This window comes from Onychostoma macrolepis, chromosome 12 (genome assembly GCF_012432095.1).
Source record: "Onychostoma macrolepis isolate SWU-2019 chromosome 12, ASM1243209v1, whole genome shotgun sequence".
Taxonomy (NCBI): Eukaryota; Metazoa; Chordata; class Actinopteri; order Cypriniformes; family Cyprinidae; genus Onychostoma; species Onychostoma macrolepis.
In genome coordinates, this window is record NC_081166.1 from 18,458,943 (window position 1) to 18,476,706 (window position 17,764).

General features: G+C 38.4%; 1 protein-coding gene across 2 annotated transcripts in view; it reads right to left on the reverse strand.

Moving 5' to 3' along the window:
* svild (supervillin d) overlaps positions 1 to 17,764 on the reverse strand; it is a 55,697-nt gene that overhangs the window by 33,685 nt on the left and 4,248 nt on the right. The window contains exons 3-8 of one of the 2 annotated variants that reach the window (XM_058793470.1): positions 17,318 to 17,748; positions 16,572 to 16,707; positions 5,148 to 5,295; positions 4,874 to 4,957; positions 4,673 to 4,753; positions 4,389 to 4,572 (exon numbers count right to left, since the gene is read on the reverse strand). In XM_058793470.1, the coding sequence (XP_058649453.1) occupies positions 4,389 to 4,572; positions 4,673 to 4,753; positions 4,874 to 4,957; positions 5,148 to 5,295; positions 16,572 to 16,707; positions 17,318 to 17,520 (836 nt within the window). In that variant the 5' untranslated portion in view covers positions 17,521 to 17,748. Of the gene's footprint in view, positions 1 to 4,388; positions 4,573 to 4,672; positions 4,754 to 4,873; positions 4,958 to 5,147; positions 5,296 to 12,845; positions 12,912 to 16,571; positions 16,708 to 17,317; positions 17,749 to 17,764 lie in introns of those variants that run through there. The other variant, XM_058793471.1, reaches the window with a different exon arrangement.

The window sequence follows — 17,764 nt, forward strand, 5'->3', positions numbered from 1 at the left end:
CAACATCAGTGCCGACACCCCCCTGTATTCTAGTAGCCTCTAACACTAATTTGCGCAGAAAACTTTCTGCAAGTCAATGACCAAAAGCCCATTACTAGCTTGTGCATGGAAGGATACAGACTCATCAGGAGTGAAAAAAGTGATAAAGGTTTGAACCCCCTTCCCTCTTTTTTAATACCATAGGGAAAAAAGTAAAAAGTAAAAAAGAAAAAAAAAAAGAAAAGTGTGTCACATAACATCCCCTCAAACACATGTAATATTGCTTACTTGTTATATAATATTATTTATTTGCCTAAAAGTGATTCATATTCTTGCACATTTTTATATAGTAAAATTTATATTAAAGAACATCTGCATTTTTTTTTTCTTTCATTTTTACTTAAAGAGATAATTCATGGAAAATTTGCCATGCTACGTGCTAAGATTTCACCTGGTAGAAAAACAAATACTATTAAAATGAATGTTATGATTCCCACTATGGCCACTAAATGGCAGCAGAGGATCGTTTATTGTCTCCTTTACCATTTCCACTCTGTAATATAGTTCTTTTCACATATTTTGCTAATGGATTTATATTTAGACATTATAAAATCACTATTATAACATTTAAAAATATCTTTTTTGTCAAAGTTCAGCATTGTTTTGTATTGAAGTATGAAGTAGCAAGAGTTTTCAACTCATTGAATCTACTTGAATTACACAGATGGCCTATTTTAAATTTACAAAGGCAATTTTCAGTGAAAAGTGGCTAGTTTGTATCCTTGTTTACAATCTTCTCAGTTTCTCTCAAATGAATTAATTCTCTTTCATAGGGGTGGCCAGGAAGGGGGCAGCAACCAGTCTGGGGTGGCACATAAATCTTCATTATTTCAACATAGAAATGGATTTGACTATAAAGTACTGGACTGTTTTAGTGCCTAAAACACAACTGAATATAATTAATTTGTACTTATTTGTAACTGAGATAGTTGTGAATTACATTAAGTAATACTGAGTGAATGACAATTTTTGTATTACCTAAGCTCCAGGTATTTTAATAAAAGGGCTCATTATAGCTTTATTGCTCCGTAAGCTTGGTTCTGGGTCTTAACACCCCCAAAATCTTGTTCTCCATCATTGCATAGACCCACTCATGGATGAGACATGCAGATATAGTCAACCTTCACTGAATTTTACATAATCAATGAACTCTGAAAAATATATCAGTCATTCTATTCTAACATTCTATTAGTTGTCAAAATTAATTCATTGCAGCACTTTTGTCATACCTAAATCCAGCTCTGTACAAAGGAAAATAATGTAAGAATGTAAAATGAGTTATTTTATGCATTTTATGGTTTCATTTTCGTAATTTACAAGTTAACGAAAAATTAGTACATTTAACTGCACTGTGCTCACATTTGGCCTACTTGTGCATTAAATTTAACTAACTAACTAAATAAATAAATAAATAAATTTACATAGCGTGCGCACTATTGTGATTTCGAATCGCAGAATATTTCAGTAGGCTGCATGCATTTGAGAGACGTTCTTATATTGCAAAGCACATAAATGCATGCACAGCTTTATTCGCCATTTTGGTAATTTCGTGACTTAACTGACAATAGGCTTGCTTGAGATGAGCAAAATCTGCGCAGAACCGATCACCGGTGATTACCGCGAGATGCATGCCGGTTAGAAAAGTGTCCGAGTTACGTCCGCCTTGCTCTGATGTCATGCTGACGTGCACCAAAAAACTCTCGCGACGGCGAATGCTCATTGGTTCAGACAACCGTGATGCTGCCTTCTCTTCTAAAATGTTTGATTTTTTAATCTGATTTCATGCAATTATGTACTTAAATTGTGCATGAATATTCCCAAACACTATGACAGTGCGATCTCTGTGTGAGATATGTGATTGTTGTCATATTTTCTATACAAATCTAAAATACATGTTTGTATTGAAGTAAAAATGGATTATAAATACGCCTTTCGTATGGAATTAAATAGCAAGCACTTTGAGTGTCTTGTTCATCATATTTATATTCATATAAAAGCAACAGAACTGAAATTATATCATGTTTATCAGCAGCACAGCACATGAGTGAGAATAACGCGATATCCGCCTTTGATCTCGTAGGTATCTGTTCCACTTCGAGAGGGCAGAACTGTCCGTCTTGACTGCGCTTATTTCACTCCTCCCTTCGCTGCAGCCGCCTGCTCTCGTCTACATTTCAGGCGAGGCGCATCTCAAACAAGCCTTATGTATGCTGGTAGTTTGTAGAGCGGTTTTTTATGATGAAGTGATAGAGCGTGCGCCTCATATTCGCATACCGTTGAAGAGTGTGCGTCGTGAGCACAGTAAAACGGCTGACAGGACAGGAAAGATTGTTTTACTGACATATAACAATATCCCATCAGACGGCAGTTCCCTGTTGTCCTACTGAAGCTCATTTGGCACCTGTAGCCTACCTTTTCTGCGCTTGTTTGACTCGCGTGCCGAGGGCAAGCTGAAGTGTGCGTCTGAAAAGTCTTGTTTGTTGTGGTCACAAAGAGATACGGCCGTTCCGCGTCTTAATAAGTTTTTAATAAATGCATTTTTTAACTCATTAAAATGCTAAAAACTGTTGAATAAAAATGTTGCATTAATTATTTTTAATAACTAAGCTATATTTTTAATAACAGCTTTTGATTATTTATTACGTTTTATTACTATAGAATATTTTCACAGAATGATTTTGGCAAAAATCAGATACCTACGAGATCAAAGGCAAATATGGCGTTATTCTCACTCATATGCTGTGCTGCTGATGAACATGATATCATTTTCAGTTCTGTTGCTTTTATATGAATATGAACAAGACACAAAGTGCTTGCTATTTAATACCACAGGAAAGGCGTATTTATAATCCATTTTTACTTTAATACAAACATGTATTTTAGATTTTTATAGAAATAGAACAACAATCACATATCTCACACAGAGATCACACTGACATAGTGTTTGGGAATATATTCATGCGTAATTTAAATACCGGTACATAATCACATGAAATCAGATAAAACAAACAAACAAACAAAAAAACATTTTAGCAGAGAACGCAGCATCACGGTTGTCTGAAACAATGAGCATTAAGCTGTGTCGTCAGTCAGTCGTTTCCCATCATGCTTTTGATCAGAGCAGTCGGTGGAGAGCAACTGCGCGCGACTGCTCAATCCGACACAGCCGCCTCGCCGTCGCGAGAGTTTCTTGGCACAAGTCAGCATGACATCAGAGCAAGGCGGACGTAACTCGGACACTTTTCTAACCGGCATGCATCTCGCGGTTCTGCGCAGATTTTGCTCATCTCAAACAAGCCTTCTGTCTACGAAGCAAAGCGAAGTAGCAGAGTTTGGTATTACAGGCTAATGCGTCTCCGCTGTTGGTTGTAATATTGGTGAAGTAAATACACACTTTGCTGAAGAAGCGTTATCAAAAACAGTACCATGTACTCCGCCATTGTTGTGTATGTTTGTTCCCGCTTGCCTTTAAAATCGACACGTACTGCATGTCTACAATTTAGGCATACTACGCACGCGCATGACGTCACCGTTTTCAAAGATTCCCGCATTGGGTGTTTACAGGGAAACGACAACGGCGGCGTGTCTCCCGCACACGTGTATTATTTGGAACAAAGAAAATATATTGTCTGATAACAAATCACTTTTTTTCATTGAATGGGTGAATCGCAATTTTTTTTCAATGTACACACGCGGGGGCGGGGTTAATTTTGTAATTTTATTTCAAATTATTAAATGGATGCCAGCCCTCCCTTCACCTACCCGATATTTTATTTTCAACTTTTTGATTATTTCCTTCATTTTTATTAAAAAATAAATGCTTTTCTGATGTGATTTAAAATTTGAAAAGGGAGAAAAAAAGTTCGCCAAAAGGCAGATTCGAACCCCGGTCGATCGTGTCAAAATGAGTGTGGCAGACGCTTTACTATCTGCGCCACTGAATCTAATGACTGATGATCGTCTTTTGCAAATTTGACTATCCCAATCATACGTTTGTGGGTGGAGTTAGTGTAAATAGCCTTTGCCAACAACCGGGCTATTTGCACTTAAATAGACACTCCGATCTTTTTTTTTTACATTCCCAACAGTTAAACAGTTGCCCACAGAAAAAAACAGGGGGTGCTGCAGCACCCCCACTTCCGGGCCTCTGCTACTTTTGGACTGTTGAAAACAAACACCCGCTTACTCCCACTGAAATGCTTGGACAAGCAAGGAAATATTTTAATATAACTCCGACTGGTTCGTCTGAAAGACGAAAGTCATATACACCTAGGATGTTTTGAGGGTAAGTAAAACATGGTTTAATTTTAATTTTTGGGTGAACTATCCCTTTATGACCAGTATCTCACTTAGGTGTGTCAGACTGGATAATGCTGAAGTCTTCTTCCTCAGCCAGCAGGACACTGGAACTCAGAGCAGTGGGTGATAAGCAACTGTAGAACCGCCCAAACGTCTCCTCATCATCCAGTGTCATCACTTCCTTCTCTTTTTCCTCCATTACCTCGATGGTGGAGTTCTTTGCGCCTGCAACTCCTGCATGTTAAATGAAATAAGATAAACAGATTTCTGCATACAACTATATTATGCATTAAGCTGCAAGTTATCCACAGAGTAATTCAATTAATAGGCTAACCTTTATTGTGAAGTCTGTCCAAAAAGGACTCCAGTTTGTCCAGTCTTTTATCTCCTTCAGCATCAGGATGTGTGGAGATTTCTGTCAGAAGGACATTTTCCATGAGAGAAGGACACATTGTAGAGACAATAGCCCCAATAATACATCACTTTGGCATGTGAATATTCAAACAGGGCCACAGGTGATGTCATAAACTGATACCTTCTAATGGTTTGACTGGTGTGCTGTTGCTGGCCTTCTTGCTGAGGATGATGGGAACATCCTCTCTGTTAGGTGACACTAAGCCTGATGGGAAACAGATGTGTCAACATGAAAACATTCTTATCACTGCTTGAACCACAGGGTGCACACTACAGCCTGATTTGCTATTTGCATGGATCAAAGTTTTTCGCTTGGTGTGTGCATTGAAAAGGTTCAGCTCTCGGCACAAAACATAGTCTTTGGCTGGAAACCAGGCAAATAATTTCCTCCCCACCTCTCTTAGCCATTCGTCCCGCCACAGAGAACTGGGTAGAGTCATTAGAAGCTCCTTTGCCTTTAGCTTTCCAATGTTCCTCCTTCTCCTGCAAGATCTTCATCCGTTCAGCCAAAGACAGTTTTGGTTCTATGTCTGCAGAAGACTTCTAAAGACAGAAAAAGAAAAACAACATGAATCTGTTAAGCTGTTCCATTCTGATATCCCAATTGTGCTTAAGAACTCAAACAAACTCAGATTGTGATTTAAAAGTTTATGTCTTGCAAGAGAAACCACCTACTTATAAAGTTCATCTGACAAACACACTGAGATGCATTGGAATATACAAATATTCGGTAACACTTTAGAATAGGGAACACTTATTCACTATTAACTACGACTTTTCCCTCAATAAATTCCTAATTTGCTGCTTATTAATGGTTAGTAAGGTAGTTGTTAAGTTTAGGTATTGGGTAGGATTCGGGATGTAGAATTAGGTCATGTAGAATAAGGCATTAATATGTGCTTAATTACCACTAACAAATGGCTAATATTCTAGTATGCATGCTAATAAGCAACTAAGAGACCCTAAAATAAAGTGTTACCAAATATTCAGGTATCTGAATATGAACCACATGTTAATATCAGGTGTAAAGGAGGCCGTTAGCACCAAAACTTTGCTTAAAATCCTCTAGCTGAGCTCTCATCTGTGACAAATAAATATCCTAAAATGAAGTAATGTAACACACACTTATCAAAGACAAAAACCAAAAGCTCCACCTTTGATAGAGGCTTCAGAGGCTGCCAATGAAATACATTTCCATGGATTCCACGATTTAAAAATCTGTTCTTCAGTTCTAGCAGTAATAATTACTAATAACACTTTGTATGTTGTGTTTTACTGTGTTGGCTAAATGGCCTGTGGTCAACTGGCAAATGGAGAAAACTTTCCCTGCCTTCCTTATGGAGACCAAGTAAGTTCACTGTAAATTTTATGGTGCTGAAATGCTATAACAAATATATTCTCAAGGAATTTGCAGAGCTTGAAATGACTGGATCCATTAAACAGAAAAATAGCCCAAATGGTTTATTCAATTTAGCTGACATGATCTGGAGGGAATTTTAATTAGAGGGACCAGTTCCTGCATGTGGATAAATTACATAAGAGCACAGAGAGATTTTAAACGTAGGGTTGAAGCAACTAAAGTGCAATATGAAGCTGCTCATCAACTCAAATATATTTAACTTAAATTATATTTAACTGCTTTCAAATGTCATATTTACTTAATAAGAGGAAACTTAATTTAAAGCAAAGGACTTAGAGCATAACACAACAATTACAATTTGCTCTAAATCAGATCCTCCAGAAAAATAGCGCTACAAGGTGTCAGAATGAAATCATCCATCCATCATCACCCAACAGCCACTTTCATGAATCAGATACTTCATAAATGGGCCCCACGTGGAGAGTAATAATAACAGGTAAACTGATACTGGAGTCTGTCACTCAGACTGTGACTGAGAATGGGCCCTCAGGACTGAACGGGATGGGGACTGATTTAAAAAACTGAAGGCTTGAAGGCCCACACTGCTTACTGCCTCCCCACATCTGGAACATGTGGTCATCACAGGTGTCCCTTTCTATGCCTGAGTGTGGAAAAAAGCCCTTGTAAATTCCAGAATTTAATTTTAAAAGCCCTGTGGATAAAACATATCTGATGTGTCCCCAGTCCTTTAACAGGAATTTGAACATGCACACGTGTACACACTTGTGCACATGCATATGTGCCAAAAGCTGTAAAGCTTTTAAGAAAATCATTTAAGGGGAATTCCTGGTGTTGTAGGGGAGGAGGAGTTGGAATATTTCCCCTAAAGCCTCACAGGAAGACAACATTTTTCCATGAAACTCAGTAACCAGAGCAATGTTATATATAAAGACATATACTGACAGTTTATGAGAGCTGCCAATTTAGACTGGATCAATATTCTTTTAACAAAAGAAAAATGCTTAGGCATGAATTAAATAAACACAAAAGTCAACCTGAATTGGTGGGTTTTCATTTGAAAAGCATTTTCAGTCGCGGGACATTTTACAAGTCAAAGATAAGTGTAGGAATCTCACTAGCGCTGCACACGGGTGTTTTCCGTCTTTTTTTCTGACAGTTCGCGATGGTTGGATTGCGTTTACATTATACTGAGATCCGATCACAATGCATCCTTGACTACCTCTGGACCAGGAGACGCTGATCGGATAACATTCCGATCACAAGCGCGTTTACACTTGTCTTTTCAATGTGTATGTGGACAGCATCCGGATATAGGTCGCATGCTAATGCCAAGTGTTAAAGCAGCCCGAGTAGTTTGTCAGTACACTACAAAAAATATTCTTAAAAAAGACTTCGTATTTTTTTCCCCGTTAAAAATATATTTTTTTATCTGATTTAAACTAGGGATGCACAATATTATTGGATGTTATTGGAGTCGGCCAATAATGTCTTAAAATGTAAACACTGTCCCTATATGAAAAATTATGCAGATATGCCTTGCTGATAAGACAAGTAACTCAAAAAACGTGACACTGTATAGTTTTGAATTTCTTCTGAACAAAAGAGCCAATCGCTAATAGGTCAAATCAGTGCATCACTGCAGCTGCCGTTAGAAGTCCCGGTTGCTATAGAAATAGTCAGTGACTGCGTCCGAAATCGCATACTACTTGTGTAGGTACTACATTTGAATTCGAACGTACTACTCGACCGTTAAAAAAGTACGTTCTATATAGTATGAATGAGGGTAGTATGAATGGAATTCGGACGTACTACATCCGCCCTGTTGATGTTTTTCACGTGTCATGCGTCTTCACAACAGCGCGAAAATTTAAAGAGCCCACTTCACTGCGCGAACATCGTTAATGATTTAAATTCTTAACGCTTAAGGAACCATCTATTTAAAGAAAGCAGCGTAACAAGCTGATGTACTACAATGAGGTTAAGGTAACTCCATCTGATCGGTAATGATTAGAGATCTTTTTACACCTAATTCACACAATCGTTTCATCTGTTTGTTAAACCCTCAACAAGTCAGCCGTTTACTTGGATGATGTTAAACAAGTACAAGTTAACCACAATGAACATCAACAATGTTTTTCCCTGAGGTACTTTACACTTGAAGACAGCCACGTCGCGGCTTTCCGACATTTTTCGAATATGACGCGGCCTGTCCTGCGGCCTCATGGGATAGTAAAGTGTCCATCCTATGCCTACTACAGAATTCGGAAGGAAGTAGTAGGTCATCCGGGTACTTCTCGCCTACTATTTTTCGAATACTATGAATTCGGACATACTACTCGCCTCGCATACTGTTTTTCGCATACTATATAGTAGGGAAGTATGCGATTTCGGACGCACCCTGTGTTCTGAGACGTGCGCTTAGGACTGCGCATGCGCACTGGCTGGTCTAGCCTATTTGAGCATAAGAAACAACATTCATGGGACAGTTGTTGTCAGATTCCATTGGTGATTTTAAATATATAATTTAATTGTAAGCTTGGCGAACAGTTTTGAAGAATTTGATGTTTCCCCATTCAAAGAGATAGGAACTAAACTTGCATGCCCGGGAGGCATTTCAAAGATGGTGGCCAAGTGAAATGACTTGCCTTAAAGGGACTTTGGGGTGTGCTAGCGATAAGATTATCAGCAGTGTGGTCATTCTTGAAGCAAACTTTTGCCAGAATGGTGATTAGATTCATTGTTTTGGATCGCCAAATTGAATCTGAGAATGCAAGTACAGAATGGCAAGTTCGGTGTGTGAGAGAGTAAGGGGCCATTTACGTTACACTTAAAAACGTGTGTAAAATGGTAGGCGTGTCGCTTTCGCCTTCTTTCCGAAAGCGCTCGGGAGCTTGTGCTTTCGTGGTGTCTGCTGTTGCTAAGCAACCATGACCTGCACTCTCCATGATGATGCAGTGTTTCAGGAAGTTTCAGCAAAGAATAAATGGATTTCCAGCACTGAAAATCGCTTGCAGTAGTTCTGCTACTAGATTAATTTTAAAATGGGTATCCCTGTACAGCTATGATCAGCTGTTAATATATGGAAGCATATGGGTAGCAAAATTAATTTTGAAATGTAATATGCAAAATGACAATGCAATACAGTGAGTAAAATAAGTATTGAACACGTCACCAGTTTTCCTAGTAAATATATTTCTAAAGGTGCTGTTGACTTGAAATTTTCACCAGATGTCGGTAACAACCCAAGTAATCCATACATACAAAGAAAACAAAATATATAAGTTCAGAAATGGAGTAATGTGAAATAAAATGGAATGACACAGGGAAAAAGTATTGAACACATGAAGAAAGGTAGTTTCAAAAAGGCATGGAAAGCCAAGACACCAGCTGAAATCTATCAGTAATTAGAAAGCAATCCTGCCCCTAGTCAGTGGAAATTATTTAGCTGGTTATTAGCTGGTTCAGTCCCAACACCAAGATTACGAAGATGAAACAAGGGTGGACATTTCAGCAAGAGAATGATCCCAAACACAGCCAAGGAACTCTCAGTTGGTTTCAGAGAAAGAGAATAAAGCTGCTAGAATGGCCCAGCCAATCACACCTGAGCAATGTATGCGACTAGTTTCTCTATACAGGAGGCATCTTAAAGGGTTACTCCACCCCAAAATGAAAATTTTGTCATTAACCTTTTCAGTGGTGAGTTTAAAATATTCCAGCGGTCCCCCCAGAGTGAGTTTATTTTAGGCGACCATTATTTTAGAACGTTTCCCCTTAATGTTTCCATGGCGACACGTCATGCTTGTCACATGACACACCACTGCCACAATAACACTATGACAGATGGATCGCTTTTATTTTGTTTTTCCTTTTTTATTCAAAATATTCATAAACTTGCTTACCATATAATCAATTATCTGATATTCCGATTCACAAATATGTGCAAATGAGTGTGTTTTATCGTTTAAAAACAGTTCTAAATGATCTTGATCTGTAATGTGAGATGGGCGCCGCCATGTTTGTTCGCGCTGCAGTTCAGAGAGTCCTGTCAGTCGGATTTACATCACGTAAATTCATCAATTTCTCGCGAAATACATGTAAGTAAGTGGCGGGTGAAATGGGAGAGGAATAGAGTGAACTTTATAGTTACTTACACTATGTGTATTGATATTAATAAAACACGTCTGAAAATTCTATTTGAATGGATTGTTATTGCTGCTTCCATAAACATCTGAGTGTATTTTACGAACTCTAAATGTATTGTTTTACTAGTACTTATGTGTATTTAAATGTCTAAAGCATAAAATAAACATTATGTGGTTAAAAACACTGCATAGGTGCGATTATATGACAAGTGCAGCGGCATGTCAGCGTCAGACAAAGCGCGAAAATGCAGTTTTCACGGAACGCAGTGGCATGGAAATTAAAATCCCATATGTGGGACCGTACCGCTCAAAAGGTTAATCACTTACCCCAAAGTCGTTCCAAACCCGTAAAAGCTTCGTTCGTCTTCAGAACACAATTTAAGATATTTTGGATGAAAACCGGGAGGCTTGTAACTGTCCCATTGACTGCCAAGTAAATTACACTGTCAAGGCCCAGAAAAGGATGAAAGAGATCGTCAAAAACGATGTTACGTCAAAATTACGTCAGCGTAATTTTACGAAGCTATGCGAATACTTTTTGTACGCAAAGAAAACAAAAATAATGACTATATTCAACAATTCGTCTCCTCCGCTTCACGATAGTGCCATTTTGGAGAGTATCCACTGGATGCAAACTGTATATGCTGTTCTGTGTCAGCTGCACCACATGGATACGCTGTTTTCGTTCAAATCAAATGTGTAAATAACCGTTGAAATCGTATCCGTGTGGTGCGGCTGACACAGAACAGCATATGCTATTTGCGTCCAGTAGATACTCACACCCCCAACCTGTCAATCATTATATCAAGGCGGGGCTCGGCAATAAGACGCACAATAGGTTAATAGTCCCCATTAACCAAAAGCTTTTTACCTGCCTCAACATCTTTCACTGTTTTACACTCCAACTGATAAGGAAACAGACAGTGCAATTCTACACTTATTTACTTGCCACCAGAGGCATCATGCCCATTCAAAATAAGGGGGCACGTGCCCACTCAGATTTTTCAGCCAAATGGATTTTGAATGCAGCTTCCAAAAGACAAAAAATAGCCGATTAATATGTTCTATATTTAATTCAATCACACCGGTGTGATTAGAACGTTCAGTGCGGCACAGCATCAGCTGCTAAATTCAAATCTGCGTTTGCTGGCTGGAGCTGAGTTAGATACAGTGCGCATTATAACCAATCACACACGATGTTGTTGAGCTTATGAATGCAATAACCAATCAGAGGCGTGAGTGTTTTCTTCACTCGCTCGCTGACTGAATACCTCTTTCTGGTGAATTCTCTCGTTAGAAACAACAAAGTGCAAATGCGTGTTCGAATATGTAAGTAAGATATTCATTTCATAGTGTAAACAGCTTCAGTGATTTAAATGGGAGTTTTTGAGAGAGCTTGAACTCTAGACTGTCAGTAAAAAATGTTCTTTGATTATGTAGCTAAATGTTCTTTGCTCTTCTGTACAATGAAAGTGTTATGATTAGTAGCCTAACTTACAATGTTTTTATTCACATTAACTTTCAATGTTAAATTCACATTAAATATAAAGTCAGTCGTACTAAAATACTTTATGGCATGACACCCATATCTGTTAATTAAGTAAACAGATATGTTTTTATGCATAGTTAATATATTACGTTATTAGGTTACTTTGACCATCTTTAAAGATGAGAATCAAGATATTTCATGATATAGTTAATGCATTTGGGAATGTTTCGAATAAAAAAAAAAAAAAAGTCAGTTGTCGTGTCACATCACGCCACATCCAGTGTAGACAGCATCGCTGATTATAATGGGTTCAATACTGTCGTTTTTTTTGCATTGAAAAAATCATGTAAAAAAAAAAAAAAAAAGGAGCATGATGCTGTAATCCAAGCGATGATAGTAGATAAAAGATAAAAGAGTGGTTTCAGTTTAATATGTTGCAGGCTCATTTATTGATAATAAATAGTATTGATGATAATGAATCATCACAAAATATTGGGCTTGTTTTGGGCTTATTTTTGAAGCTTCAGTTGCTTATTTGTCTCGCGAGAGTTGACAACAGTGGTTCCCAGACCGCTATAGAAATACAACATCTTTGAAAGGGACTTTGCCTTCTGCCGTCAGTCTGAAGGTCTGGCTATATGAGACTGGTGTTTTCATCTTGCTGTGGCACAGACAGCATTGCGACTATGTCATTGTTTGCGCACGTTTGCTGTGCACCTACATTTGAAATGACAAACTTGACTGCAAAAGACATGGCATGAGAATGGCCCCTAAAACAGTCACAAGCACGTGCAGTAGTAGCAGCAGAGGCAGCCTCCCTCTGCTTTTTTTTTTAATCCCCATTTTAAAATCCCCTTTCTCAAATCAGGCTGTTCTGAGATTCCTGTCAGAATGACGTAGTCTTGTATTGTATTGTAGCAGAAAAAAAAGTCAGAAACAATCTGCGAGTGCCACAACACATGTTTTTTTTTTGAAGCAGGCATACATATAATTGAGACATAAAGATGCAACACAATATCCCTAATGCATCAGAAAATACCAAAAAACACTAGCACAGAACTTAATGTATAGCATTACTCACCTGGGAGTGGAGCATTACAAACTATGCTGAGGCAGATAGTGAAAGCAGAGGAGATAGAGCAGGTGCCTGAGGTGAAAAAGGAATGACACAGAGGGTAAAGACAGAGGTCAAAAGGTCTTTCTGAATACACTTGGGTGAATCTCACAAAAAAAGAAAAAAGTCTGTTCAAATAGAAAAATAATATTGTATATAAAAATATTACATAATATAATATATATCTCATATTTTTTCATAAAGTATTTTTTAATACCCAATATTCAATGTATACAAGCATATGACTGACCTAAATGCAACTATAATGGCTCCAGCATCTCCAATTCAAAGACATCTCAAACAACCTAACATAAAAATAACCTAAAGCCAAGAGCTCAACAGACAAACTATTCATCATGTGAGTCAATGACAGTCCAGAGCTCCAGAGGAGCGATTAGATGGTGTGACTGGATGTCAGACTCATGAATGAAGAGGTGCAAAGCTAGGAGCACCTCCAGGGGGCTGAACAGAGAAAGAGAGATTGAAAGAGTGTGAAAGAGGGAGGCTGGGCTGAGGTCATTGTTACAGTTCCTAAGCAGGTTTCCCATAAAATGTTTTCATTTGGCTCTGTTTTAGCTGAGCTCACATTTTTCAAACAGTTTCTAGTATGAGACAAAGCAAATAAAAGAAAGATGAAAAGACAAAGAGAGAAACTGACTCATTCTTGAGAGGATTAGAAACCCCTGGGGTTCTGGGAGATTTTCTCTGTATTTGATTTATATGTAAAGGGGCAACACATTAATCCTCATCTGCTGAGGAATCTATAACGAAACATCTAACAAAGCGAGCAAATGATTACTTTTATAGATCATGCCCAGCAATACTCAGTGGGAGACCGAAGATTTTGACACTGAGCTCTGTTTCATGTAAAATCAATTATTGGTTAAATCTGTAAGGCAGAAAAATTGAAGCTGAACCAAATGAAGATGTCTGCTTGGTACAACCCTGTCACAAGTTATATGGCATTATGGTCAGTGGCTTAGCTTGGCCTGGCTAAAAGGAAGCAGCTGTAAGCGGTTGCATGTATCAGCAATGTGCTCCCTTGACACTAGAACTGCATTCTTTTAATTTCTTTCTTTTTTTCAGGGCCAAAATGAATGACAACATCTGCTCATTTTTATTTTTTTCTTTGGCACAGATCTCATTATCTGCCCTTTCACAATCACAGATGTTCCTTTCTGTATTCAGGCCTGCTTCATGTCACATTACATGGTTTAATAACAATGTCTCATAGCGTCTTCTCGCGTCTTTCCAAATCTGTTTGTTACTGGATCTCACATCTATATTCTCTGGTCACATCACATTAGGGAGATTGTATTTACAGGCTTTTCATTTAGCTATGACTGTCACATTTATAGAGCCACCAAATGGCCCAATAGAAACGTCATAAGCGATAATGTACTGAACATCATCTCTAAAACCCTGACAGGCTAATAAAGACTTTGAGGGGACTTGAAGACTCCTTAAGGGATTCATTTTTATAATAATCACACATTGACGGCTCATTACCCATCTACTTGCCAAACAAGTATAACTGGTGATAAAATATTGATTTGAGTTGAAATTATGTGATAATGCGAGAAGAAAGAGAGAGCAATGAATGCTACATGAAATATGAACCAGCACAATGCATGGTCAACAAATATTAAAAATCAAACAGACACTAATAGTGATTTTCATCTATTTTCTAAAGCTGAACATGCAAATGAGTCAGGTTAGACCTAACCTCTCTGACAAAACTTACTGATCAGCTCTTTAGCCAGACAGATGGTGAGTTGCTCAGAGTCAGCTTGAGGCCCAGACAAAAGAAGATTATTCACTGAGATTTGGCATTTCCCCCCACCCAGATTAATGGAAGCAGTGTAAAATCGGAAAGACTGAATTTAAGATGTTCTTCTTGTTAAGTTGTTTTTACATAGGAACAGTGATGTTGCTAGGGACTAAAGGCACACTGTGTAAAAAATAAAATAAAAAGAAATAAAGAAATAAAATAAAAAGAATTCTCATTCTTTCATTAAAGGTGCAATAGGTGATTGTCTTCAGAAACATTTTTGTTATGCTGGTTGAAAGCCTCTTCACATGCCGATAGCAATCATTAAGTTAAGTGGTCTAAATGTATTTATACATTCTGTGGAAAGCGTAGGACAAAAGAAATGTTTGTCCAATCAAAACGCTCGGAACAAGCGTTTTTATTAACTTTCCTACCTACTTTTCAACATATGTATTTGCATACCTCGGCGCACCTTGTTCACACAGACAGGAAACGTCATTAGCGCGTTCACGTACGCTGTGCAGACAGAACGAGAATGGCAGGCAAACATCAACAACCTGATCTTCCTTCCTGGTATTGTAGTACTTTTACTAACTGTACTATAAATTTTTCTCATTGGTGAATGACACATGATGTATTGTAGTGTTGTCTCTGGTCGTCTGATCTGTTTGCATTCATGCGTTCAGGGGGTATGGCTTTGAACGGTGATTTGCAGGGAGGGTGGGACGTTCGCTTTCAGTGCTATCAGGCTAAAGTTAGCATTTTCCAAGATCTCCTACTGCACCTTTAACTACTCACTGTCATGTTGTTCCAAACCTATATGTGATATTATTTTCAGTGAAATGCAAAAATATGTTTTTACCTAAGAAGAACCTTTACGTAGCTCTTTCAATACAACAACAGTTAAAATAAGAATTCATACACCAAAAAAACATAAAAATAGTCAGACTCATGCACTACATTCCAACTCTTTTGAATCCTTGTGATAATACTGTGCAAGGAAAAGGATGAAATAAAATATAAGTCGAAGTTCACATCTAGGCCTGCATTCACTAGTATACTAGTGTTTTATACTCCAGTCCAGTAAATGGCAGAAATGCAACTTTTACATTGGCATGCCAAAAAAAAAAAAAGAAGCAGCAGGTTCTGGCAAACATTTCTGGCAAACATCACAAATGGCACCCCAAGCCCACTCGGCAGAAGTGTGCATCAAGGGAGCACAGAGGCTTCAAAGATCTAGTGCTTCATAGATGGCGGAAATGTGAGTTCTGACAACTAAAATGACAAATGGGATGGTCTTGTGTACTTAACCGACATGAGCATGCAGCAGCCATTTTAAGACTGAAAGTGTGCATTTTTGCTGATGTGTTAAAATCATGATATACTGCCATTTGATTGAATTCACCACACCAGATATTTACTAATTATCTTTTTTGAGTTCTTCAGAAGAAAGTAAGTCAACCACACCTTTAAAATCTTTAAAACACACTAATCCGTATTTTTGTGTGGGAATAAATGTTTGATCTGTGAATGCATGTAACTGGATATGCTGGTTAGATTTTAGGAATTGGTAAAGCTGAGTGGAAATCCTCCTCCTGTGCTCACACCCCCTTCTCAGCTGGACAGCTCAGCAGAGGAACTTGCTGATTCAGCACTGGAAACTAACTCTTCCTCCCCCGCCCTTCCCAGTGGATTTACCATCCCACTAGCAGATCCTCACATTGAGAGAGTTTCTTCTTCAGTATATTGTTTTATGCTGTCTCTACCCTACAGCCAACCAACACAGACACTGCATGAACCCCAAACTGCACACAACAGCAAAAGAGTTGAGTACTGTGAAAAGTTTCAATAGGTTAATTCAGCCCATTTTTCTCAGCTACCGACAGAGGAAGTGGAAGCTGTTTCAGAGAGTGTGTGGGTACCTTCTTCCTCCAGGCATTCTCACTTTCCTGCAGCTGAACGTAACGGTCAGCCAGGGGTGTCTGGACCACATTGGTGAGTTTATTCTTCTTCAGCTTGCCCTGCGAGTCATCTTCACCACTCTTCAACTCTGCCAGCCTGCCAAACAAAGATGCTATGTATTATAGACACATTACAGACATAGAGAGTGAACTTTCCAACTAAGCAGCTTCTGTGTTTAGACTGTGTCAATGATATAACAAACATCCAATTAATGGACTTCTGTGGGTTCATTCAAAGCTGGGTAATTTTAAGAAAATGAAGGTTAAAAACAGAAGCAGTGTCAGAGGTGTGGTTCAGAAGTTGGTGCAAATGCAGGAGATGTGGGTTCAAACCCAGTATAGATAGACTGATCATCTGTTTAACTGATGTTGGTCTGAATATATTTTAAGTAGAAAGTATGAATATCAGTAAATATTTACTGATATTCATACTTTCTACTTAAAATATCTTCAGACCAACATTCACACTTTTATTAAGCATAGCATTTTAAACAATACAAACAAACAAACAAACACGAAAATTAAGAAAAAAATAATTTTAACAAAGAATTGGCATCAGCCATAACATTTACATTAATACATTTGTCAGACACTTTCATCGAAAGCAACTTATATTGATTCTCAGGGAATGAATGAACCCACACAAAAATAGCTACCACAGCTGTCAATCAAAATAATGAACAATATAAAGACTACTCCCACCATACCTTTCTTTAAGGGAGGAGCTCATGCCCTCATCCAGGCTGCTGTCTAGCTCCTCCCCTTCTGTAGATTGGGAGCTGGAGGGGATTTTGTCCACAGAATCTGGGGAAGGAGTACGAGGAGTCTCACTTGAGCTGCTTTCCTCTCTCTGAAGTCTCCTCTTCTCTCTATCCTCATCATCATCTTTAACCTCTTCATCCTTGCCCATCTTTCCATCAACAACAGTAAGATCCTTGCAAGTTTTGATGACAGGAGATGTGATCTGCTCCAACTCAGTGGGTTCTGTGTCCAAACTTGTTGAGTGGCTCTTCTTCAGGATGCCTTTGATGCTGCGCTGACCTGAGTCCTGTCTCTGCAGAACTGGCGTGGTGGCTTTTGGCTCCTCTGTGCCCACAGAACACTGCCTCTTTCTCACTTTCTGCTCATTCTGTGTAACCTAGAATACACAATGC